This window comes from Triticum urartu, chromosome 2 (genome assembly GCF_003073215.2).
Source record: "Triticum urartu cultivar G1812 chromosome 2, Tu2.1, whole genome shotgun sequence".
Lineage (NCBI taxonomy): Eukaryota > Viridiplantae > Streptophyta > Magnoliopsida > Poales > Poaceae > Triticum > Triticum urartu.
Window position 1 is genome coordinate 82,657,304 of NC_053023.1, and position 25,218 is coordinate 82,682,521.

The 25,218-nt window shown below is 47.1% G+C and overlaps 1 protein-coding gene and 1 pseudogene across 3 annotated transcripts; one reads left to right on the forward strand and one right to left on the reverse strand.

Annotated features, from left to right (window-relative positions):
- Positions 1–3,785: 3,785 nt before the first annotated feature.
- On the forward strand, positions 3,786–8,224 carry LOC125535990. 3 transcript variants are annotated; one of them, XM_048699076.1, is made up of 4 exons: positions 3,786–6,386; positions 7,343–7,540; positions 7,624–7,732; positions 7,825–8,224. In XM_048699076.1, the coding sequence occupies exon 1, from the start codon at positions 3,880–3,882 to the stop codon at positions 6,256–6,258; it is 2,379 nt and encodes a 792-aa protein (XP_048555033.1). In that variant the 5' UTR covers positions 3,786–3,879; the 3' UTR covers positions 6,259–6,386; positions 7,343–7,540; positions 7,624–7,732; positions 7,825–8,224. The 3 variants fall into 3 exon arrangements, with proteins under 3 accessions (XP_048555033.1, XP_048555031.1, XP_048555032.1); XM_048699074.1 differs by having other exon boundaries at positions 7,624–8,224; XM_048699075.1 differs by having other exon boundaries at positions 3,786–7,096; positions 7,624–8,169.
- A 437-nt stretch (positions 8,225–8,661) lies between these two features.
- LOC125535991 lies at positions 8,662–11,130 on the reverse strand (annotated as a pseudogene).
- Positions 11,131–25,218: the final 14,088 nt, after the last annotated feature.

A 25,218-nucleotide genomic window follows, 5' to 3' on the forward strand; every position in this document is an offset into this window, starting at 1 on the left:
GTTTCTTGATCTGTCTTGGGTGCTAGCCCTACCCCTCTATTTATATGTTGAGCCTTGGGGCCGAAACTTGGAGTAAAAGCCTACACAAAGTCAGTTTCACCCGAAAGGCAAGAGTCCTTCTCGGACTCCAGGACCAGATGCCAGGGACCCTGGCGTCTGGCCCCTGGACTCTACAAAACTTCCTTTTGCTCTTTCCAAAAACCTTGTGGGCTTTCCCCTTTGGCCCAAATAAAGTGTTCTAGTACCCCTTCCGGTGAATTCCAGAACCCTTCTAGAGACCAAACACTATTATCCCATATATCAATCTTTATCTCCGGACCATTCCGGAGTTCCTCATCATGTCTGTGATCTCATCCGGGACTCTGAGCAACATTCGGTCACCAACATACATAACTCATATAGTATCATATCGTCAACGAACGTTAAGAGTGCGGACCCTACGGGTTCGAGAACTATGTAGACATGACCGAGACACCTCTCTGGTCAATAACCAATAGCGGAACCTGGATGCCCATATTGGCTCCTACATATTCTACAAAGATCTTTATCGGTCGAACCTCATAACAACATACGTTGTTCCCTTTGTCATCGGTATGTTACTTGCCCGAGATTCGATCATCGGTATCTCAATACCTAGTTCAATCTCGTTACCGACAAGTCTCTTTACTCGTTCTGTAATGCATCATCCCGCAACTAACTCATTAGTCACATTGCTTGCAAGGCTTATAGTGATGATCATTACCGAGAGGGCCCAGACATACCTCTCCGATACACGGAGTGACAAATCCTAATCTTGATCTATGCCAACTCAACAAACACCATCGGAGACACCTGTAGAGCATCTTTATAATCACCCAGTTACATTGTGACGTTTGATAGCACACTAAGTGTTCCTCCAGTATTCGGGAGTTGCGTAATCTCATAGTCATAGGAACATGTATAAGTCATGAAGAAAGCAATAGCAACAAACTAAACGATCATCGTGCTAAGCTAACGGATGGGTCAAGTCAATCACATCATTCTCTAATGATGTGATCCCGTTTCATCAAATGACAACTCTTTGTCCATGGCTAGGAAACTTAACCATCTTTGATTAACGAGCTAGTCAAGTAGAGGCATACTAGTGACACTTTGTTTGTCTATGTATTCACACATGTAATAAGTTTCCGGTTAATACAATTCTAGCATGAATAATAAACATTTATCATGATATAAGGAAATATAAATAACAACTTTATTATTGCCTCTAGGGCATATTTCCTTCACATACAACACTCTCAAATGGTGCTCATGCTTCCTCAAGCTGCATGTGTATGATGCTGGCCACAGATTCTCATCATAAACTTTGCCTTTGAATTTCTTTTTAAAATTCCGCGCTAGGTGTCGCATACATTCCCCATGTTCCACTCCAGGGAATACAATTTCTACTGCAGTTTCTAAACCCTTGCAAGCATCTGTGTGTATAACTAAACCTGAGGGTGTACCTATAATGTTGCGCAACTGCTGCAAAAACCAGACCCAACTCTCCTCACTCTCTACCTCCAACACACCAAATGCAACTGGGAATAGCCAGTTGTGTCCATCAACTGCAGAAGCTGCTGCTAGCTGGCCTCTCCATCTTCCATTCAAAGCAGTCACATCGACAGCCAAATAGGGCCTACAACCATTCAGAAACCCCTGCCAGCAAGCCTTGAAACAAACAAAAACACTCCTGAAGCACTCCTTCTCCATTGCCTTCCCTTTTAATTTGTACTTAACTATATGCTTGTCAATCTCTACAACACTCCCTGCACTAGCCGTCTCCACTTCAGCTTTGAAGGTGTGAGCAACTGAAAACTCTCATTCCATGGACCATTAATCCTATCAAGAGCCCTTTCCTTAGCATAGAAAATCTTCATGTATTGTACATTAATCTTGTACTTCTCAAATAGCTTCCCATGGAGTGCTGTTGGACCAATTGTTGGTGTTTCCCTCACCCAATCCAAGATTGCATCTGCCACCCACCTAGTCTTTGTAAGCTTAGATTTGTCCTTTCCCCTCCCCCTCCAGGTGGGCAAGTGTGCTCGTGTGGGTTGCTTTTTATCTGGAACAAAATGAAAAATGATGTCAAATACAATTAAGAAACAGTACACATGATCTGAATATAGAATGGATAAATAATCTGATAACTCAGTTGTAATACCTGAATCAATTTGCTCTTTCGCATAGTGGATGCATGCAACCTCCACCTACACCTATCATAAGGGAAATGAACAGTGAATCTTCCTGGCTCACTCCTATCAACCTCATAAGAGTTTTCAATGAGAATGCAATATGTAGTCACTGCATTACGACAGTCCACCATCGATTCGAATACGGTTCCTGGAGTAAGGTCAGGATTCTCCCTGTTCCACTCAATTGTTGGCATGTGCTCACCATCATATTCTTGTAAAACTAAGGAGTCGGTGTTCTCCTCCCTCTCTTCATCATCAATGTCATCAAATCTAGCACAACTGCTAGGCTCCTATGCATATTCATCTTTCACTGCATGTTGACTGACTCTGTCTACCAGTTCAGGGAATAGAATCTCATCCTCATCATCATGTCGAGGCACTTCCTCGTCAGGCTCTGCATCTACTTCTACATCAGGTGCAGAAGGGAGAGGAGAAGTGGCAGAATTAGCGGCAGCCGACATGTTGTGGCTTTCAGAACCACTAGCTTTACTTGGTCTCAACCTACAAGGAGTGTGAGGATGCTCGCTATTAGCAGAGATAGATGATGTTTGAAAACCCTTCGGGATACGTTGTTTGCGTGGTCGAAGCACACGGATATGGATTTTACCAAAACGACTGTCAGCATTCAAACCAAATAGCAATCCCAGATGCTCATCACAAGTTAATGGGACAAATCTCTGCTCGGTACTGTCGAAATATCTCAGTTCAACAGCATCGACAGGGCTCCACAGATACTCACAACAAAGTGCCTCGCGGAAATCTCTGAACGAAACGCGGGTTTTTACCACTTTAGGATAGAAAAATCCAGAAATCACACACGGTTTAGTTCCACGCAGCTCGCTAGTTTCCATTCTAACCGCCAGCCGAAAAGCAAGTGCAGGATCAACCCTGTTTGATTGAAATAAGATAAAGGGCACAGTTAGGCTGAAATTTTTCAGATAAATTGCGCTGATTCACGCCAATGGTGGTCAAATACATCCTAATTTACGGATCTCCTAATCAATTTGAGAGGAAAACGATGCTTACCCAGATGGAATCCATGAATTATCAGCCTCTGATTCGACCCAATCATCTCCGCGGTCGATGGGCCGGACGAGGTGCCCCCCCGACATCGCTTCCTAATCCTAGATGGGGAGAGAGGGTAGATGCGGCGGAGGCGGCACGACTGCGGAGGAGGCGGCAAGAGTGCGGCGGAGGCGGCACGACGGCGGCAGAGGGGGCGGCGCGGAAGCGACTAGATCTGATCCAGGTTACATTGAGTTTCAGTTTCGTGGCCCCACTGGTTACCATGTAAGTCAAAATGTGGACTCCGCCCTACGCGGCCTCACTAGTCAGAATTAACGGTCAAGCCATTGACCCGACGGTAACGTCCGCTGTGACCAGTTCTGAGAGTTTCGCGCACGGGAGTGGGAAAAAGTGAACAAAAGTTAAGAGCATGGGAATGAATGAGTAGAACTAACGAACCAGGGGCATATAGAAATAAAAATCCCTTTGATGTATGACGTTGTAGTCTTGTAGATGACCTAAAATGACAATTATTAGCTTTTTTTTTTTGCGTAGAGTTGCTGTGAGGCCATCTGAAAGGAGAGCAAGTCAAAAAATGACAGGAGACCGGGTAGTCCACCGCCGCCCCTGACCACACTCTCCCCGATCCGATCCGCCGGCGATGGCCGCCCCTCACCGTGCTTTCCCCGATCCGCCGCCGATGGCCGCCTTCCGTTCTGGCCGACACGCTGCCCACCTCCGCCTGGCCGTACCACCGCGGCTCGCCGCCCACCCTTCCTTCCGCTTCCCCACCACGCCCCTCCCCCCCCCATCCAAGACGCGCCTCCCCGCCGCCGGCGCCGCTTCTCCCTACGCCGCCGCGCTCCTGCGCATCCTCGCGCTCCACTCCCTCTTCCTTCTCGCGCCCGCCGCCCGAGCGCTCCCCTCCCTGCCCCACCTCATCCTGCTTCCGCCGGTCCTCGCCATCATCTCCGCCGTCGCCATCCTCCTCATCCCCTCCAAGAGCCAACCCCACCCCTTCCCGGCGCTCCGCCACCTCTTCCGTCCCTCCCTCCTGCTAGCGGCGTCCCTTCTCCTCCGACTCGCCTCCCTCCACCTCATCACCGACCCCGGTCTCATCGTCCTCGCAGATTCCGCCGGCGCGTTGCTCGCCCGCGCCCTCAACCGTCCCTCCCGCCGCCGCGTGATCTCCGTCGCTGCCGCCTCCGTTTCGCTCGCGGCCGCATCACCTTCCCACTCCGTGCTTCTTCTCGTGCTCCCCTTTGCTTCCGGCCTCCTCTCCTCGGTCGAGCACTCTGTATCTGCGCGACATGTCACCCGCAGCCGCCACGCCCGTGCGGCCGTTTTTGCCCTCGCCGCCACCTTCCTCTCGGCGCCGGCACTTGCGGGCCTCTTCTTTCTTGGTGGCACTGACACCAGCGATGGTGTCCCGATTGGCCAGCTCTGGTGGCTGCTCCTTAATGCCGCTGTCTTTGGCATGGCCTTGGGGCGACGGCAAGCCTACGACAGCAGTAGCAGTAGCAGCAGACCAAGCATGAATTTTGCAATGACCTTTGTGTGCACTATTGTTCTGGAGCTGGTGTACTACCCAAAGCTGTCGTTGCCGGGCTTCTTAATTTGTGGGTTCGTCTTGTGGATCGCCAGCAGGGAGCTGACTTCTTCAGGATATGTTGAGCTTGGGAGCACTGACGAGTCGGTGTATGAGGCTGTCATGGGGCCAGTCCGGCATATCCTTAGTGAACGCAAATCCAGGAAGATTGCTGCTTTTCTGTTGATCAACACAGCTTACATGTTTGTTGAGTTCGCCAGCGGTTTCATGAGCGATAGCCTTGGGCTGCTCTCTGACGCTTGCCATATGTTGTTTGATTGTGCTGCTCTGGCAATTGGGCTATATGCATCGTACATTGCGAGGCTACCTGCAAATGGATTGTATAACTATGGAAGGGGCAGGTTCGAGGTGCTATCTGGGTATGTTAATGCAGTGTTCTTGGTGCTTGTTGGGGCCCTGATTGTGTTGGAGTCGTTTGAGAGGATACTCGAGCCTCGGGAGATATCAACAAGTAGCCTTTTGGCAGTTTCTGTTGGTGGACTTATTGTAAATATCATTGGATTGGTTTTCTTTCATGAGGAGCACCATCATGCGCATGGCGGTAGCTGTTCCCACTCTCATTCACATTCTCATAATCATGGTCATGAAGATCACCATCACCATCATGATCATGTTCATGAAGATCACCATCACCATCATGATCATGTTCATCAGACTGCTGATCACGAGAAGACATGTTCCAGTCATCATGGAGACACAAATAAGAGCCATCATCAGAATCACCAACATGATAGCAACAATGCAGAGAATCATCATCAACATAACCATGGCTGTAGCCACAAGCATGGTCACAATGGCCACATGGAACATCACCAGCAGGGTGTAGATCAGGCTCATCAAGATTGCAGCAGCATCAGCAGCGAGCAAGGACTTCTTGAGATTCCACTGATAAATGTTCACTCTCATGGCGCAGAATCTCAGTCTTGTAATGGAGAAGTTGAATCGCCAGAAATCGGAAACCATGGCAAGACAGCAAGTCGGCGTCACATTGACCATAACATGGAAGGTATCTTCTTACATGTCCTAGCTGACACAATGGGAAGTGTCGGTGTTGTGATCTCGACCCTACTAATCAAGTACAAGGGATGGCTAATAGCAGATCCCATTTGCTCTGTATTCATTTCAATAATGATTGTGGCTTCTGTCCTTCCATTGTTGAGAAATTCTGCTGAAATTTTGTTGCAAAGAGTTCCAAGGAGCCATGAGAAGGACTTCGAAGCAGCACTGGATGATGTTAAGAAGATTAATGGTGTGATTGGAGTCCATAATGTTCATTTATGGAACTTGACAAACACCGATATTGTAGGCACTTTTCATCTTCATATATCAGCCGGAGCTGACAAGTCTGTTATAAGAGAAAGTGCTTCACGGATATTTCAAGAAGCTGGGGTTCAAGATTTGACTATCCAGATCGAATGTGTCGAAAGATAGCAGTTGTTGGTATAGCGACACTTGTTGGTAGTTTGATAGGATTTTGGCACAGGTCAAATATATCTGTAGTGCTTAATTCAGGAGCCATCCTTTATGTACCGCTGAAAGGAAATTGCATTAAAATACAGGTTTGCAGCTTAATCATTTTGGTCTGAGCAACTTAATATTTATATGCTGTATATTGTCCATGTTGCATATAGACTTCACAAAAGCTTTCCAATCACATGATGATAAGCAGTTCAAGCTTAAACAAGCAGATTAATGAAGAAAACAAAGAGCACAATGCCAGCAGAAAAGAAAGGAAATCAGAGAATAACGCGAGTTCATTACATATGACCATATATAACCAGTTCAAACTTGAGCAAGCAAATTAATAGAGAAAGCAAGTTAGGTAGCAATAAACGAGAAGTAAAGCCTCTAAATTAAAGAGGTACACTGAATAATGCAAGCGCTGGCATTGTTGGAGCAGAGCAACTGGAGCCTTAGTCCAGCTCAGATATAATCCGTGTCGTGTGCATCTTCGACATTGAATTGTATCCATTTCATGCACCCTCTCGTATTCATGACCTGGTATGTGCCTACATAATATGGGTATGTCTTTCTCCGTCATCCCCACTGGCCACCACTGCCTTCGATTGTGGCTGTGGAAGCAATGAAGAAATATGTGGGATCTAAAATGAAGCATGTCAAGAATTAATGAAAGAAAGCATCAGATGGATGAGTATAGATACTCCAGATCAATCCTTTTTTGTTTATCATCGTAAACATCATAATAGTCATCATCATCCTCATCATTGGCGTCTTGATTTGGAGACTGAGATGCCAAGAAGAGCAACAAGTGAGTAATTAATGTCAATATATTATTAGGAGGCATGTGCATGTATGTAGGACAGCTACAGGAGTGCAGAAAGGTGTAATAGAAAAAAGCACTTAATTCATTCGTTGATGAATATCATGTGTTATTAGATGATCATATCTAGTTGCGTAATCCTCTGTTTTGCTGCTTACTGGGAGAGCCTATATGCACTTCCTATTCTTGCTATGGAATCTATAAGTTTGGTCCCAACGCATCTTCTTGCTGCAGGACCTTGTTGCTTGCATCCTCGTATCTTTTGGCAGGGAGTTAATTATCGTTTGGCGGCGAAAAGACTGATGAAAGCATACAGGATAGTATGCAGAACACATTCCCTTCAGTTCTTGAATCAGAGTGCAGCAGTGAAGAACAAGATGCTTTTTTGGTTGATGAATTGGTCCGAATAGATTGAGAGGCCGCGACTATCAGGTTCCTCTCTTTTGTATCGTAAGGGGTCATGCAGGTTCTCGAAAGACATGAAGTTTGAGTTTGATGCTGTTAACGTGATGCAGATGTGTGCGGACAAGCTGAGATGGAGGAAAGAGTTCGGCGTGAACATGATCCTTGAGGCGATCACGCTGACCTACAGCAATGCTGCAGTTGTTGCAATCTTTGCTTAATGTCTACTCCCTCTCCCATAATATAAGAGCGTTTTTTACACTAGTTATATTATGGGACGAGGGAGTAACATTCAACTGAGTTCATGTGGACAGGTTTTTTGGGTTTTACCGCCCCCTGGCGACACAAGCTCGTCCTCCTCTGCGCCGCCCCTGGTAACAAGTCCCGCCTGTGCTTCAGCGGCTGCCACTCCGTCACTCCCTCTCCCTGTTTGTCTTCTTGGTGCCCGCCAGTTGGTCGAGGAGGCAGCAGTACGAGATGTTATTGATCGCTGGTCTGTTACCAGTTTGCATGTACCATGCTGCTAGCATATAACGTATTTATGCATCTATCCAAGGAATCCTGTACCTTCCAGATTTTCTCATATATTTGCACAGTACAGATTTTATTGTTGTGTTGTTGAAATAAACGATCATGGCAACACATGAATTCGATGACTATATTACAGCTGCAGCCTCATAAGCAACTAAGCACAAGAACTGGTGCTCTGTTTTCTGATCTTTGATTCTTTTTATCATTAAATTCTGCATGGCTCGGTTTTGTTTCTACTAACTTTCATGTTTTGTGCAGTCATATATTTACAGAAATCTTGCACTCATTTGTTATCGCTGACCTATTGCCATATGCCATTACGATCAAGTGTACCTATATAAGCCTACGGCTGCTAATCAAACTACAATTGCCATCCTTGGTCACCTTCGGCTATGACCAGGTTAGATGTTTGTAGGGCCAAGCCTCTAAAACGTCTTATATTTATGTTCAGAGGGAGTAAACGATAAGCATAGTAGTGTAAATTCCTTTTTGCAGTAGGCAAGACATGTTACCAGTTGATTCCATTGTCTTCTCGATGAAGATACCACCGTGCCGTTACTAAATCTCACTAAAAAAGGCAAAAAAAATACCACTCCAGTTTTGCTCAAGAAGGCAAAAAATTAAACACTGAATCGTACTACTCCAATGTGAGGCAGCAGCACGAGATGAATCATCCAATAGACACTATTACAACTGATTACAGAAAATTAAACGCTGAATCGTACTACTACCATGTGAGGCAGCGCACGCTTAATACGAAAACAACCAACACATGATAGGAATATATGTAGAGAACATATCATTTTACGTAAGGGCGCAACATTACAACATTACAGTTAGAGAACCGAGGACAAGACGATATTATCTGATCCTTTGTTAGCAGGCCAAACCATCATCCTCTATTAAATCCATCATCATCCCTTCATCACCAATAAGCCCCGTCTTTGGCAGCGATAGCATATGCTCTTTGACAGCATCCTCCATGTCCTTGGTGAACGCAAGCCCCTTCTTCGACATCGTCGCCCCGAAGCCATCGGAACGCTCCTTATGTATGACAACCTTTGGCCCTATACGTTTATCATCGAGACGGTAGGTGTTGTAGATGCAGTCGTCCTCTAGATAATCCACCCAGTAAGCCGCCTCACGGCCACGCTTGATGATGGAATCGTTGGTGTGCCATTCTGAATACAGCTCTTCTCCGCCCCACATCTTCTCGAAATCTCTGCCACGCCCATGGAAGCCCCCCTGTACCGGATGCACGATCCTGCTCCCGTCGTACTCACAGTAGAGGCAACGGACTTGTTCTGTCATGAATGGAAAGGTTACTCGTTTTCGATCGAGGATACCAAACATGTTTGATCACAAGGGAGAAGAATAGCATACCTGTCCCTGGAGATGGCACAGCCACTGGGCAGCACCAGCCCATGTCCTGAGAGCTGCCGTCGTCATTGCTGTATTCGGCAAAGAAGAGCGTTGGAGGTGCATCAGCAGACGGGGTGGCGAGGAAGTTGATGTGGGAGTAACGATATGTGCCGGTGAAAGGAGCCGTGTACACAGGGCCGTCCACATGCGCATTGACACCGCAGATGACATGCAACTCATATTTGGGTACCTGAATCGAGAGGAGAGTGTTAAATCTGAAACAGAGATTGTTCTGCAGAGAGAACAAGTAGTCTAAAAGAGAAGAAATTAACCAACCCCAAGTTGCCGCCGGTTGTATACGTCGATCATAGATCTCACTGTTCCGACAACTCTAGCATGCTGATCCCAGAATTTGTTTACTTGTTGTTCCATCCTCGTGTAGGTCAACTTGTTCATCACCTTGATGCTTGTTTCCGGGTGCTCGGTTTGTTCCGAGCACTCACTAATGGAATAGAACAAACCTTCAGCAAGATGGTCGGCGTCAACGTGGGAGAGCTTGCCGCCATCCTTGAGATATTTCGAGGCCATCCGCAACATTGGATTAGATGGTCTGAGAAGCTCTGCCTGGTCACGAGGTCTGGGGTGCAGCGCGGCAGCGGCAGCTGCAGCATAGGCTCATCATCATCATCATCATCATCATCATCACGGAGCTGGTTAGGATCAGCAATTCGGAGATCGGCCCCAGCCACCTGGAGCCGCTCCATGGCTTGGTCCGGCGTGAGGTGCGTGGCACAGCGGGTGCACAGGAAGGACACAAGGCCGTGCTAGAGGAGGCGACAAGAGGCAAAATCCCATGACTTGTCTAGGCTGAAAATCGATGGCTGAGGTTTATTGAGCAGAATATCTGTGATGAAGGGATCGACAGTCACGCAGGTGCCTGATAGCAGGGTGGCGACCTCATCCAGAGAATGTGAGAGTATCTTCCACCCTGCCACGAACTGCTTCGGGCACGGGTGCTGAGCGGCGGCTGCGGCACATCTGAGGGCCGCTTCAACGGCTGCGACGGTGGTGTCGGATGAAAACCCGAAACTCTGCTCCATCCCGCGATGCTGGATGATGAGGCGGGCGGCAACGAGGGGATCCAACTCGGCTTTGTTGAGATACCACATAGCCTTTGCTTGGGTGAGGTAGGGGAAGAGGGCGGCCAGGAAGGCGACGAGGCCGTTGAGCGACCGCTGGTTCATGTCCTCGATCGGATCTGGTCTTGTCTGCCTTGGGAAAGATATAATGGGGTCAGGGTCGATTCTCACGGCGCCGGCGATGATGACACCGGCGACGATGTTGGAGACGGGGTCTAGAAGCCCGAAGCACAAGCCCTCGTCAAAGACGGCCCGGAGCTTCACCCGCCCGTAGCAGCTCTTAATCTTGGCCAGAAGCTCCCATCTAATTTTATCTATCTCCTCTTCTTTTCTGATGTAGATCTGCGGCTCACTGATGCAGATGCGGCTGAAGCTGCTGCTTGTTCTGGCCATCACAGGTGCATCCATGGATTGCAAGGACAAACTTGCTCCGATTGGGGATTTGCCTTTGTGGATCGGCCAGAGACGGAAAGTGTTTCGCTCGAGGGATTGGGGTGGGGGATCGGTGTGGTTGTGGGCTTGTGTCCCGGTGCCTCGAGGACTAAATTGGCCGGACGGGATAACATAACGGGAGTATCTAGAACTCATCTAAATGAAATATAATTTGGTCTCATTCATCTGGAAATCAAGAACAAAAATAACCCACGTCAGCACACACGCATCTTATAGCATCACATCCAATGGCTATGAAAGGTGAATGAGATCAAATTATATCTCATTTAGATGAGTTCTAGCAAAACTGTAACATAATACCTCTGCTCGGATTCGCCGGACGGGATACAATACAACTCCGAGAGCTGAGGGAAGACAAGCTTGAGTTTTACCCTACGCTACCACAAAGCCCGTGCGGTTGCTATCGGCTATATAATTGCATATTTTATCTCTATCACTATCTCTTCTCTACCTAATTAATAATAATAATAATTAATAATTTCTTTATTTTATCTTTACCTATACTAATAAAAAAGCTATTGCTTCTTACCGTCCTAATTTTGTCCCCCGTAATTTCATCGGTCCGCCCGTCTCTCTCAATTTTTCTGTATGTATAAGCACATAGGCCCTGTCCGTTTCTTCGTATGTCTTCTTCGTCTGGCTAGCCGCTGCATCGGGCCTTGGCTCCTTATTTCGCCCTGATTTTCATTGGAGCCCAGCCAATCTATACAGCCCGGAGAGAAAAAAAAATCTATCCGGCACGGAGAGGAAAAAATTAGGTGCAAAAGGCAGGGATTGAACTCACAACATTCACCCAGTATCATAGGCTTGGGTGCAGTGAACTAACTCGTTGGTGTATGTATTAAACATGATTTATTTGTCTATAAAATAGTCCCACCTTGCTCCCCTGCATCTTATTCCATCAATTTATATATGTATGTGATTTTAAATTTAATAAGTGGCCTTAAGGATTAAAGCAAAGCGTGAGGAAGCTGTCCCGTTTGCTTAGAAACATGATGATTTTTGAGATAGCTCATTAGGCTTGACGCCCGGCGAAGGTTTGGCTGTTGGTTCGCTAATTCATGTGATTCTAAGTGTGTTCACATGCTTAAAAATATTTTCTTAATTTAATAAATTCATGCTCTCTAAAAAGTCCATGTGATTTAGAAAGTACTCCCATTAGTAGAAAAAGGGTCATTTGTCCCGGTTCATAAGGCCCATTTGTCCCGATTGGGGAATCGGGACTAAAGGTCGTTACTAATGCCCTAGGCCTTTAGTCCCGGTTTTTACACGAACCGGGACAGATGGGTCTCCACGTGGCCGGTGCTGTGAGCCCAGGCAGGAGGCCCTTTAGTCCCAATTGGTGGCACCAACCGGGACCAATAGGCATCCACGCGTCAGCTGTTCAGGGGCTAGGGTTTTTGTTTTTTTCTAAAAGAGGGGTGGATTTGGGGTTTTGTATGATTAATTAAGGTGTTTCATATATTGTGTTAGGTAGCTAATTAATTAGTAGAGAGAAGTGTCATCTCTTATCTCCGTGCTTGGTCGACCCTACGTACTATACATATAGAGAGGCCTTCGACACGCTAGCTAGTAAGAAAATGAAGTAAACCATTAAGTACAGAAGTTCGTCATGCATACCGAGAGAAGTGATCGACCTCTCCTTCTCCGAGAGATTGGTCAAACAACAAGTTTTTGTATATCTACCCAACACTACTGGCTACATATATACAATATAAGATTTCTTACAATATAATCCCCTAATTATATATGAACTCAGGATCCACATGGTATTCTCCGGCTTTATTGATGGCGTGGTTAAGAAAGAATCCCGCTAATTTCTCTTGAATTGCTTTCATGCGATCTTCTGGTAGGAGTTCATTCCGCATCTCCCACGTCTAATTTGAAGAAGGGGGTTAATACATATATATGAATGAAACTCAACAGAAATGATGGTGTAATAAAATGAAATTGTGAATATTATTGCTTACGCACATCAAATTGTCTTTTAGAGTAGCCCCGCTTATCTTTGCAAGTCGCGTTGTAGATGAACTCGCACACGTAGTATCCACAGTAATCATTCCCTTATTCCTGCCACAAGCACTTTACGAGAAATAGGGGTCAATCAAACTGATAATGAAGCATTATAAATGGCATTGATGAAAGTAGCTAGAATCAACGGGAGATGCACAGAACTAGCTAGCTAGTGGTACTTACTTTTGGGTATGTATATCGCAGCTCCTTCGGCAGTCCCGGAGCTTCTTCGGTGAACTTTTTCCAAACCCTGCAAGACAAAGAAAATAATTATTACTTGAGATATCAGGAAATGAACAAAAAGTTGCTGATATGGTGCGATAATGATCGATTGAACTTATGTGTTGAGAATTTTAGTCATGTCCGCATAGGTCTCGGGATCTTTTCGTCTCGAGTCTAAGACGGTTACTAGTCCCTGATCAAGCTTAATCTCCAGGAGAATATAGTGGAAGCTGCGCACGCATGCACAACTCATCAATTACATTACTATAACCTCGCTCGAGTAATAAGGGAAACCAAATATGCACAAGACAGTAACACTCACTTAAAGTTGTAAGGAAAGAGTATTTTATTTTTGTTTTGATTTATTATCAATGATTTGAGCAAGTTGGCCTCAGCATCTTCGGCGTTCTGATTGAACCACTGGAAGAACTTCTCAAATGGAACAATCAACAAATCAATTCCAACGAGGTCGTGGTCCTCTTTAACTCTCAGATACAAAGTATTCGTCCCCCCCAGACTCCCTGCAGGTTTTCATGTACCAATCATGGAATCTTCGCATCATCGTTGTTAGAGAGTTTTTCATCTTTGACAAGAGGCTTCCCGTAATGGTATTGGTGTTCTTCCACCTCCAAGAAATCATAATGTACATCGTCGGCCAGGTAATCTTCAAGATTGCTATAACCGGGCACCATCCTTGGATCATTAGCGACGATATCGCTAGACACCTTGAGCGGGGGGCACGATTGGTCCGCTTGTTTGCCGAGCTGGGCAATTTTTTTCCCAGCTCGTCGTTCTGCTAACCTTCGATCACTGATAGTACTTCCCGACCGCTCCGCTTCTGCATATACCTTTGCAGTAATGCGCTCATAGTTGTTTTTCAGCGAAGACTTTGGTGGTTTCCCCAGGGCATTGATAGTGCGCTTTGCTTTCACCGGGTCTACCTTCTCCTCCGGAGGTGGATGTCTCTTTGCTTTCACCCCTTCAAAGAAGTCCTTCACTTCTTTTTCCATGATCTTCGTGTTTTCTTCCACGGTCCTCTCGTATGGTAACTTCTCTAGAGGCTTGAAAGGTGGACCGAATCTGTATTGCCTCCCGCTCTGGCTGTACTGCTAGACGCCGGAGCAGACGGAGCAGCTGCGGCTGTCTTCTTTCGTGCTTGCTTACGAGGCGGAGGAGAAGGACTACGACGCGCCGGAACAACCGGGGCGGCGGCGGGTCTCTTCCGCCCTTGCTGGCGAGGCGGAGAAGAAGGAGGCTGGTGGCTGCTCGGGCGCTCCGGCGCAGGCAGAGAAGGAGGCGGAGTGCCGCCACGCGCCGGAGAAGGAGGCTGAGTGTCCTGATCACTCGCCGGAGGAGGCGGTGGAGGAGGCGGAGTGCCCTGACTCACCGGAGGAGGAGGAGGCGGAGCCGTCCAGTTCGGAAGGTTGATGAGCTCCTTCCGCCATAGGCATGGAGTCTTCAGACAAGAAGCCAGTCGAGTCTCCCCGTCACCCGTAGGGTGGTCAAGCTGAAGGTTCTCAAATCCTTCTGTGATTTCATCCACCATCACCCTAGCATATCCTTCTGGAATCGGCCGGCAGTGAAAAGTTGCGCCAGGTTCAAGAGGTGCAACAGAGCCAACAGCTGCCTTGACTTTAAATTCCATCCACTACGTCATAAGGTGGCAATTCTGAGACTCCGTGATAGCATCCACGGGGTAGCTAGCAGGAGCCCGTTGGGGAACGTTGCAGAAAACAAAAAATTTCCTACTCGTTTCACCAAGATCATCTAGGAGTTCATCTAGCAACGAGTCATTGAATGCATCTACATACCTTTGTAGATCGTGCACGGAAGCGTTCAAAGAACGGTGATGATGTAGTCGAACACGACGTGATCCAAATTACCGATGACCAAGCGGCGAACGGACGGCACCTCCGCGTTCAACACACGTACGGGACGGGAGACGTCTCCTCCTTCTTGATCCAGCAAGGGGAAGGAGAGGTTGATGAAGATCCAGCAGCACGACGGCGTGGTGGTGGATGCAGGGCGTCACAGTAGCAGGGCTTCGCCTATACTACGAGGGAGAGACGTAACGGGGAGAGAGGGAGGCGCCAGGGGCTGGTATATGAAGTCCCTCCTCTCCCCCACTATATATAGGAGGGCCAAGGGGGGTGGTGCGCAGCCTAGGAGATCTGATCTCCTAGGTGCGGCGGCCAGGGGGAGGATTCCCTCCCCCCCAAGGCACCTTAGAGGTGCCTTCCACCACTTGGACTCCTCCCCATGGAAACCCTAGGCGCATGGGCCTAGTGGGGCTGGTGCCCTTGTACCATGCAGGCCAAGGCGCACCCCCTACAGCCCATGTGGCCTCCCGGGACAGGTGGCCCCACCCGGTGGGCCCCCGGGATCCCTCCGGTGGTCCCGGTACAATACCGATAACCCCGAAACTTGTCCCGATGGCCGAAATAGCATTTCCTATATATAATTCTTTACCTCCGGACCATTCCGGAACTCCTCGTGACGTCCGGGATCTCATCCGGGACTCCGAACAACATTCGGGTTTCTGCATATACATATCTTCACAACCCTAGCGTCACCGAACCTTAAGTGTGTAGACCCTACGGGTTCGGGAGACAAGCAGACATGACCGAGACGACTCTCCGGTCAATAACCAACAGCGGGATCTGGATACCCATGTTGGCTCCCACATACTCCACGATGATTTCATCGGATGAACCACGATGTCGAGGATTCAATCAACCCCGTATACAATTCCCTTTGTCAATCGATATGTTACTTGCCCGAGATTCGATCGTCGGTATCCCAATACCTCGTTCAATCTCGTTACCGGCAAGTCACTTTACTCGTACCGTAATGCATGATCCCGTGACCAGACACTTGGTCACTTTGAGCTCATTATGATGATGCATTACCGAGTGGGCCCGGTGATACCTCTCCGTCATACGGAGTGACAAATCCCAGTCTTGATCCATGTCAACCCAACAGACACTTTCGGAGATACCCGTAGCATACCTTTATATCCACCCAGTTACGTTGTGACGTTTGGTATACCCAAAGCACTCCTACGGTATCCGGGAGTTACACGATCTCATGGTCTAAGGAAAAGATACTTTGACATTGGAAAACTCTAGCAAACGAACTATACGATCTTGTGCTATGTTTAGGATTGGGTCTTGTCCATCACATCATTCTCCTAATGATGTGATCTCGTTATCAATGACATCCAATGTCCATAGTCAGGAAACCATGACTATCTGTTGATCAACGAGCTAGTCAACTAGAGGCTTACTAGGGACATGTTGGTGTCTGTTATTCACACATGTATTACGATTTCCGGATAACACAATTATAGCATGAATAAAGACAATTATCATGAATAAGGAAATATAATAATAATGCTTTTATTATTGCCTCTAGGGCATATTTCCAACAGTCTCCCACTTGCACTAGAGTCAATAATCTAGTTACATTGTGATGAGTCGAACACCCATGGAATTCTGGTGTTGATCATGTTTTGCTCTAGGGAGAGGTTTAGTCAACGGATCTGCTACATTCAGGTCCGTATGTACTTTACAAATCTCTATGTCTCCATCTTGAACATTTTCACGAATGGAGTTGAAGCGACGCTTGATGTGCCTTGTCTTCTTGTGAAACCTGGGCTCCTTGGCAAGAGCAATAGCTCCAGTGTTGTCACAGAAGAGCTTGATCGGCCCCGACGCATTGGGTATGACTCCTAGGTCGGTGATGAACTCCTTCACCCATATTGCTTCATGTGTTGCCTCCGAGGCTGCTATGTACTCCGCTTCACATGTAGATCCCGCCACGACGCTTTGCTTGCAACTGCACCAGCTTACTGCCCCACCATTCAAAATATACACGTATTCGGTCTGTGACTTAGAGTCATCCAGATCTGTGTTGAAGCTAGCGTCGACGTAACCCTTTACGACGAGCTCTTCGTCACCTCCATAAACGAGAAACATTTCCTTAGTCCTTTTCAGGTACTTCAGAATATTCTTGACCACTGTCCAGTGTTCCTTGCCGGGATTACTTTGGTACCTTCCTACCAAACTTACGGCAAGGTTTACATCAGGTCTGGTACACTGCATGGCATACATAATAGAACCTATGGCTGAGGCATAGGGGATGACACTCATCTCTTCTATTTCTTCTGCCGTGGTCGGACATTGAGCTGAGCTCAATTTCACACCTTGTAACACAGGTAAGAACCCCTTCTTAGAATGATCCATATTGAACTTCTTCAATATCTTATCAAGGTATGTGCTTTGTGAAAGACCTATGAGGCGTCTTGATCTATCTCTATAGATTTTGATGCCTAATATATAAGCAGCTTCTCCAAGGTCCTTCATTGAAAAACTCTTATTCAAGTAGGCCTTGATGCTGTCCAAGAGTTCTATATCATTTCCCATCAACAGTATGTCATCTACATATAATATGAGAAATGCTACAGAGCTCCCACTCACTTTCTTGTAAACGCAGGCTTCTCCATAAGTCTGCGTAAACCCAAACGCTTTGATCATCTCATCAAAGAGAATGTTCCAACTCCGAGATGCTTGCACCAGCCCATAAATCGAGCGTTGGAGCTTGCACACCTTGTCAGCATTCTTAGGATCGACAAAACCTTCCGGCTGCATCATATACAATTCTTCCTTAAGGAAACCATTAAGGAATGCCATTTTGACGTCCATTTGCCAAATTTCATAATCATAAAATGCGGCAATTGCTAACATGATTCGGACGGACTTTAGCTTCGCTACCGGTGAGAAAGTCTCATCGTAGTCAACCCCTTGAACTTGATAACCCTTAGCGACAAGCCGAGCTTTATAGATGGTCACATTACCATCCGCGTCTGTCTTCTTCTTAAAGATCCATTTATTTTCTATGGCTCGCCGTTCAACGGGCAAGTCAGTCAAAGTCCATACTTCATTTTCATACATGGATCCTATCTCGGATTTCATGGCTTCTAGCAATTTGTCGAAATCCGGGCCCGCCATCGCTTCTTCATAGTTCGAAGGTTCACTGTTGTCTAACAACATGATTTCCAAGACAGGGTTGCCGTACAACTCTGGTGCGGAACGTGTCCTTGTGGACCTTCGAATCTCAGTAGGAGCTTGATCAGAAGTATCTTGATCATTATCATTAACTTCCTCTCTAGTCGGTGCAGGCACCTCAGGAACATTTTCTTGAGTTGCGCCATTTTCCGGTTCAAGAGGTAATACTTCATCAAGCTCTACTTTCCTCCCACTTACTTCTTTCGAGAGAAACTCTTTCTCTAGAAAGGACCCATTCTTGGCAACAAAGATCTTGCCTTCGGATCTGAGGTAGAAGGTGTACCCAATAGTTTCTTTTGGGTATCCTATGAAGACGCATTTTTCCGACTTGGGTTCGAGCTTTTCAGGTTGAAGTTTCTTGACATAAGCATCGCATCCCCAAACTTTTAGAAACGACATCTTAGGTTTCTTCCCAAACCATAATTCATACGGTGTCGTCTCAACGGATTTCGACGGAGCCCTATTTAAAGTGAATGCGGCAGTCTCTAAAGCATAGCCCCAAAAAGATAGCGGTAAATCGGTAAGAGACATCATAGATCGCACCATATCTAATAGAGTGCGATTACGACGTTCGGACACACTGTTACGCTGAGGTGTTCCAGGCGGCGTGAGTTGTGAAACTATTCCACATTTTCTTAAGTGTGTGCCAAACTCGTGACTCAAGTATTCTCCTCCACGATCTGATCGTAGAAACTTGATTTTCCTGTCATGTTGATTCTCAACCTCACTCTGAAATTCTTTGAACTTTTCAAAGGTTTCAGACTTGTGTTTCATTAAGTAGACATACCCATATCTACTCAAGTCATCAGTGAGGGTGAGAACATAACGATAGCCACCGCGAGCCTCAACACTCATTGGACCGCACACATCAGTATGTATGATTTCCAATAAGTCGGTTGCTCGCTCCATTGTTCCTGAGAACGGAGTCTTGGTCATTTTACCCATGAGGCATGGTTCGCATGTGTCAAATGATTCATAATCAAGAGACTCTAAAAGTCCAGCTGCATGGAGCTTCTTCATGCGTTTGACACCTATGTGACCAAGGCGGCAGTGCCACAAGTATGTGGTACTATCATTATCAACTTTACTCCTTTTGGTACTCACATTATGAACATGTGTAACATTACGCTCGAGATTCATAAAGAATAAACCATTCACCATAGGAGCATGACCATAAAACATATCTCTCATATAAATAGAACAACCATTATTCTCGGATTTAAATGAGTAGCCATCTCGAATTAAACGAGATCCCGATACAATGTTCATGCTCAAAGCTGGCACTAAATAACAATTATTGAGGTTTATAACTAATCCCGTAGGTAAATGTAGAGGTAGCGTGCCGACGGCGATCACATCGACCTTGGAACCATTCCCGACGCGCATCGTCACCTCGTCCTTCGCCAGTCTCCGTTTATTCCGCAGCTCCTGCTGTGAGTTACAAATATGAGCAACGGCACCGGTATCAAATACCCAGGAGTCACTACGAGTACTGGTAAGGTACACATCAATTACATGTATATCAAATATACCTTTGGTGTTGCCGGCCTTCTTGTCCGCTAAGTATTTGGGGCAGTTCCGTTTCCAGTGACCCTTCCCTTTGCAATAAAAGCACTCCGTCTCAGGCTTGGGTCCATTCTTTGGCTTCTTCCCGGCAGCTTGCTTGTCGGGCGCGGCAACCTCCTTGCCGTCCTTCTTGAAGTTCTTTTTACCCTTGCCTTTCTTGAACTTAGTGGTTTTATTGACCATCAACACTTAATGTTCCTTCTTGACTTCCACCTCCGCTGATTTCAGCATTGAGAACAACTCAGGAATGGTCTTTTGCATCCCCTGCATGTTGAAGTTCATCACAAAGCTCTTGTAGCTTGGTGGAAGCGACTGGAGGATTCTGTCAATGACCGCATCATCCGGGAGATTAACTCCCAGCTGAGACAAGCGGTTATGTAACCCAGACATAGTGAGTATGTGCTCACTGACAGAACTATTTTCCTCCATCTTACAGCTGAAGAACTTATCGGAGACTTCATATCTCTCGATCCGGGAATGAGCTTGAAAAACCATTTTCAGCTCTTCGAACATCTCATATGCTCCATGTCTCTCAAAACGCTTTTGGAGCCCCGGCTCTAAGCTGTAAAGCATGCCGCACTGAACGAGGGAGTAGTCGTCAACACGTGTCTGCCAAGCATTCATAACATCTTGGTTCTGTGGGACGGGTGGATCACCTAGCGGTGCTTGTAGGACATAATCTTTCTTGGCAGCTATGAGGATGATCCTCAGGTTCCGGACCCAGTCCGTATAGTTGCTACCATCGTCTTTCAGCTTGGTTTTCTCTAGGAACGCGTTGAAGTTGAGGACTACGTTGGCCATTTGATCTACAAGACATATTGTAAAGATTTTAGACTAAGTTCATGATAATTAAGTTCATCAGCATTTCAAATTATTAATGAACTCACACTTAGATTAGACATCCCTCTAGTCATCTAAGTATTACATGATCCGAGTTAACTAGACCATGTCCGATCATCACGTGAGACGGACTAGTCAACGTCGGTGAACATCTTCATGTTGATCGTATCTTCTATGCGACTCATGCTCGACCTTTCGGTCTTCTGTGTTCCGAGGCCATGTATGTACATGCTAGGCTCGTCAAGTTAACCCTAAGTGTTTTGCATGTGTTCCGAGGCCATGTCTGTACATGCTAGGCTCGTCAACACCCGTTGTATGTGAACGTAAGGATCCATCACACCCGATCATCACGGCGTGCTTAGAAACGACGAACTGTAGCAACGGTGCACAGTCAGGGGAGAACACTTCTTGAAATTGTTATGAGGGATCATCTTATTTACTACCGTCGTTCTAAGTAAACAAGATGCAAAAACATGATAAACATCACATGCAATCAAATAATAGACGTGACATGATATGGCCAATATCACATAGCTCCGTTGATCTCCATCTTGGGGCTCCATGATCATCTTGTCACCGGCTTGACACCATGATCTCCATCATCATGATCTCCATCATCGTGTCTCCATGAAGTTGCTCGCCAACTATTACTATGGCTAACGCGTTTAGCAATAAAGTAAAGTAATTTACATGGCGTTTCTCAATGACACGCAGGTCATATAAAAGAATAAAGACAACTCCTATGGCTCCTGCCGGTTGTCATACTCATCGACATGCAAGTCGTGAATCCTATTACAATAGCATGACCATCTCATACATCACATATAGATCATTCATCATTCATCACAACTTTGGCCATATCATATCACAAACCACTTGCTGCAAAAACAAGTTAGACGTCCTCTAATTGTTGTTGCAAGTTTTACGTGGCTGAATTAGGGTTCTAGCAAGAACGTCTTCTTACCTACGTTAAAGCCACAACGTGATTTGTCAACTTCTATTTACCCTTCATAAGGACCCTGTTCATCGAATCCGCTCCAACTAAAGTGGGAGAGACAGACACCCGCCAGCCACCTTATGCAACTAGTGCATGTTAGTCGGTGGAACCGGTCTCACGTAAGCGTACATGTAAGGTTGGTCCGGGCCGCTTCATCCCACAATACCGCTGAAGCAAGATAAGACTAGTAGCGGCAAGGAAGTTGACAAATCTACGCCCACAACTAATTGTGTTCTACTTGCGCAAGAAGAACTACGCATAGACCTAGCTCATGATGCCACTGTTGGGGAACGTTGCAGAAAACAAAAAATTTCCTACTCGTTTCACCAAGATCATCTAGGAGTTCATCTAGCAACGAGTCATTGAATGCATCTACATACCTTTGTAGATCGCGCACGGAAGCGTTCAAAGAACGATGATGATGTAGTCGAACACGACGTGATCCAAATCACCGATGACCAAGCGTCGAACGGACGGCACCTCCGCGTTCAACACACGTACGGTACGGGACGGGAGACGTCTCCTCCTTCTTGATCCAGCAAGGGGAAGGAGAGGTTGATGAAGATCCAGCAGCACGACGGCGTGGTGGTGGATGCAAGGCGTCACAGTAGCAGGGCTTCGCCTATACTACGAGGGAGAGACGTAACGGGGAGAGAGGGAGGCGCCAGGGGCTGGTATATGAAGTCCATCCTCTCCCCCACTATATATAGGAGGGCCAAGGGGGGTGGTGCGCAGCCTAGGAGATCTGATCTCCTAGGTGCGGCGGCCAGGGGGAGGATTCCCTCCCCCCCAAGGCACCTTAGAGGTGCCTTCCACCACTTGGACTCCTCCCCATGGAAACCCTAGGCGCATGGGCCTAGTGGGGCTGGTGCCCTTGGCCCATGTAGGCCAAGGCGCACCCCCTACAGCCCATGTGGCCTCCCAGGACAGGTGGCCCCACCCGCTGGGCCCCCGGGACCCCTCCGGTGGTCCCGGTACAATACCGATAACCCCGAAACTTGTCCCGATGGCCGAAATAGCATTTCCTATATATAATTATTTACCTCCGGACCATTCCAGAACTCCTCTGACGTCCGGGATCTCATCCGGGACTCCGAACAACATTCGGGTTTCTGCATATACATATCTTCACAACCCTAGCGTCACCGAACCTTAAGTGTGTAGACCCTACGGGTTCGGGAGACAAGCAGACATGACCGAGACGACTCTCCGGTCAATAACCAACAGCGGGATCTGGATACCCATGTTGGCTCCCACATGCTCCACGATGATTTCATCGGATGAACCACGATGTCGAGGATTCAATCAACCCCGTATACAATTCCCTTTGTCAATCGATATGTTACTTGCCCGAGATTCGATCGTCGGTATCCCAATACCTCGTTCAATCTCGTTACCGGCAAGTCACTTTACTCGTACCGTAATGCATGATCCCGTGACCAGACACTTGGTCACTTTGAGCTCATTATGATGATGCATTGCCGAGTGGGCCCGGTGATACCTCTCCGTCATACGGAGTGACAAATCCCAGTCTTGATCCATGTCAACCCAATAGACACTTTCGGAGATACCCGTAGCATACCTTTATAGCCACCCAGTTATGTTGTGACGTTTGGTATACCCAAAGCACTCCTACGGTATCCGGGAGTTACACGATCTCATGGTCTAAGGAAAAGATACTTTGACATTGGAAAACTCTAGCAAACGAACTATACGATCTTGTGCTATGTTTAGGATTGGGTCTTGTCCATCACATCATTCTCCTAATGATGTGATCTCGTTATCAATGACATCCAATGTCCATAGTCAGGAAACCATGACTATCTGTTGATCAACGAGCTAGTCAACTAGAGGCTTACTAGGGACATGTTGGTGTCTGTTATTCACACATGTATTACGATTTCCGGATAACACAATTATAGCATGAATAAAGACAATTATCATGAATAAGGAAATATAATAATAATGCTTTTATTATTGCCTCTAGGGCATATTTCCAACAGAGCCGTGAAGACAGGCTCCTGAAGCAACTCCGTGGAAGCCATGCTGCTTCTCCGCTGAGATGATGGGGTAGCTTCGTGTGTAGCTTCGGCAGGTCGCGTGCTGCGGGCCTCGTCTCGTTCCTCTAGGGCTTGTACCCTTGCGTGCAGCGCCTGTAGTTGGGTCAACTCCTTTTTCTTCTTCCTCTCCCGGCGTTTGTAACCGTCTGCGTCGGGAAATCCAGCCTTCCACAAAAGGGAGCCTGGCGTGCCTCGTGTCCGTCCGGGGTGCTCAGGATTCCCGAGGGCCTCTGTAAGCTCGTCATTCTCTCTGTCCGGAACGAACGTCCCTTGCCGCGCCTTTTCGATATACTCCTGAAGCTTCTCGATGGGTGTGTTCAGCTGCTCGTTGGTCCAAACGCACTTCCCTGTTACAGGGTCCAATTTTTCCCCAACCCCGAAGAACCAAGTCCTGCAACGGTCTGGCCAGCATCGCGTCTCTGGTTCGATCCCTTTATCAATGAGGTCATTCTCAGCCTTGTCCCACAACGGCCGGGCTTTCAGGTAGCCATCTGACCCTGTGCGATGGTGATTCTTCTTCTTTGCAGCATTTTTCTTGTTTGTCGCTGACATCTTCGCTGCTCTCTCAGATTTCTTTTTGGTGAAAAATGCGGGCCACTGATCTTTGATCTTCTCAAATCGGCCGATGAATTCTGGAGTCTTGTCTTGGTCGACAAACGATGATTTCAGCTCATTCTTCCACCTCCTGAATAGCTCAGCCATCTTCTTAGGAGCATAAGCCTTGATCATTGGCTTTTTAACTGGATTCTCCGGATCCTCCTCTGGCGGGAAGGTGAAATTTTCCTGCAGTGCGGTCCACAGTTAAGCTTTCTGCCTATCGCTGACATAAGACACCTGAGAGTCTTTGTCCTTAGGCTTCAACCATTGCTCGATGCTGATCGAGATCATATCCCTAACTAGAACCCTGCACTGAGCATTAAATTTTTGCTTGGTCCGGAGGGGTTCAATCGGTTGGCCAGCGCGATCAATTTTGATGATCGTGTACCTTTCATCCGCGTGCAACTTTCTCTTTGGGCCTCGTCTCGTTACCAAAGTGTTGCTCGATCCGAAGGGCTAGAACAGAAGAAAAAGAAGAGAGTTAATATGTGTACATACCAAAAACAATTAATGCATCAATTAGCTATAATCAGCACATGCTTAATTAATTAATATATATACCTGGCCGGACTCCGTTCGGTCACCGGAACCGTCATCACGGTGTCCTTCCCCCTCCATTCGGTCATCGGAGTCGTCATCACGGTGTCCTTCCCCCTCCATTCGGTCATCGGAGTCGTCATCACGGTGTCCTTCCCCCTCCATTCGGTCACCGGAGCCGTCATCACGGTGTCACCCGCGGCCGCCAAGCCCGGGCGGCCGTTTTTGCCCTCGCCGCTACCTTCCTCTGGGCGCCGGCACTTGCGGGCCTCTTCTTTCTTGGTGGCACTGACACCAGCCATGGTGTCCCGATTGGCCAGCTCTG

Bases quoted from the DNA above. Each gene is read 5' to 3' on its own strand.
- LOC125535990 (XM_048699074.1), top strand. From the start codon at position 3,880: ATGGCCGCCCCTCACCGTGCTTTCCCCGATCCGCCGCCGATGGCCGCC.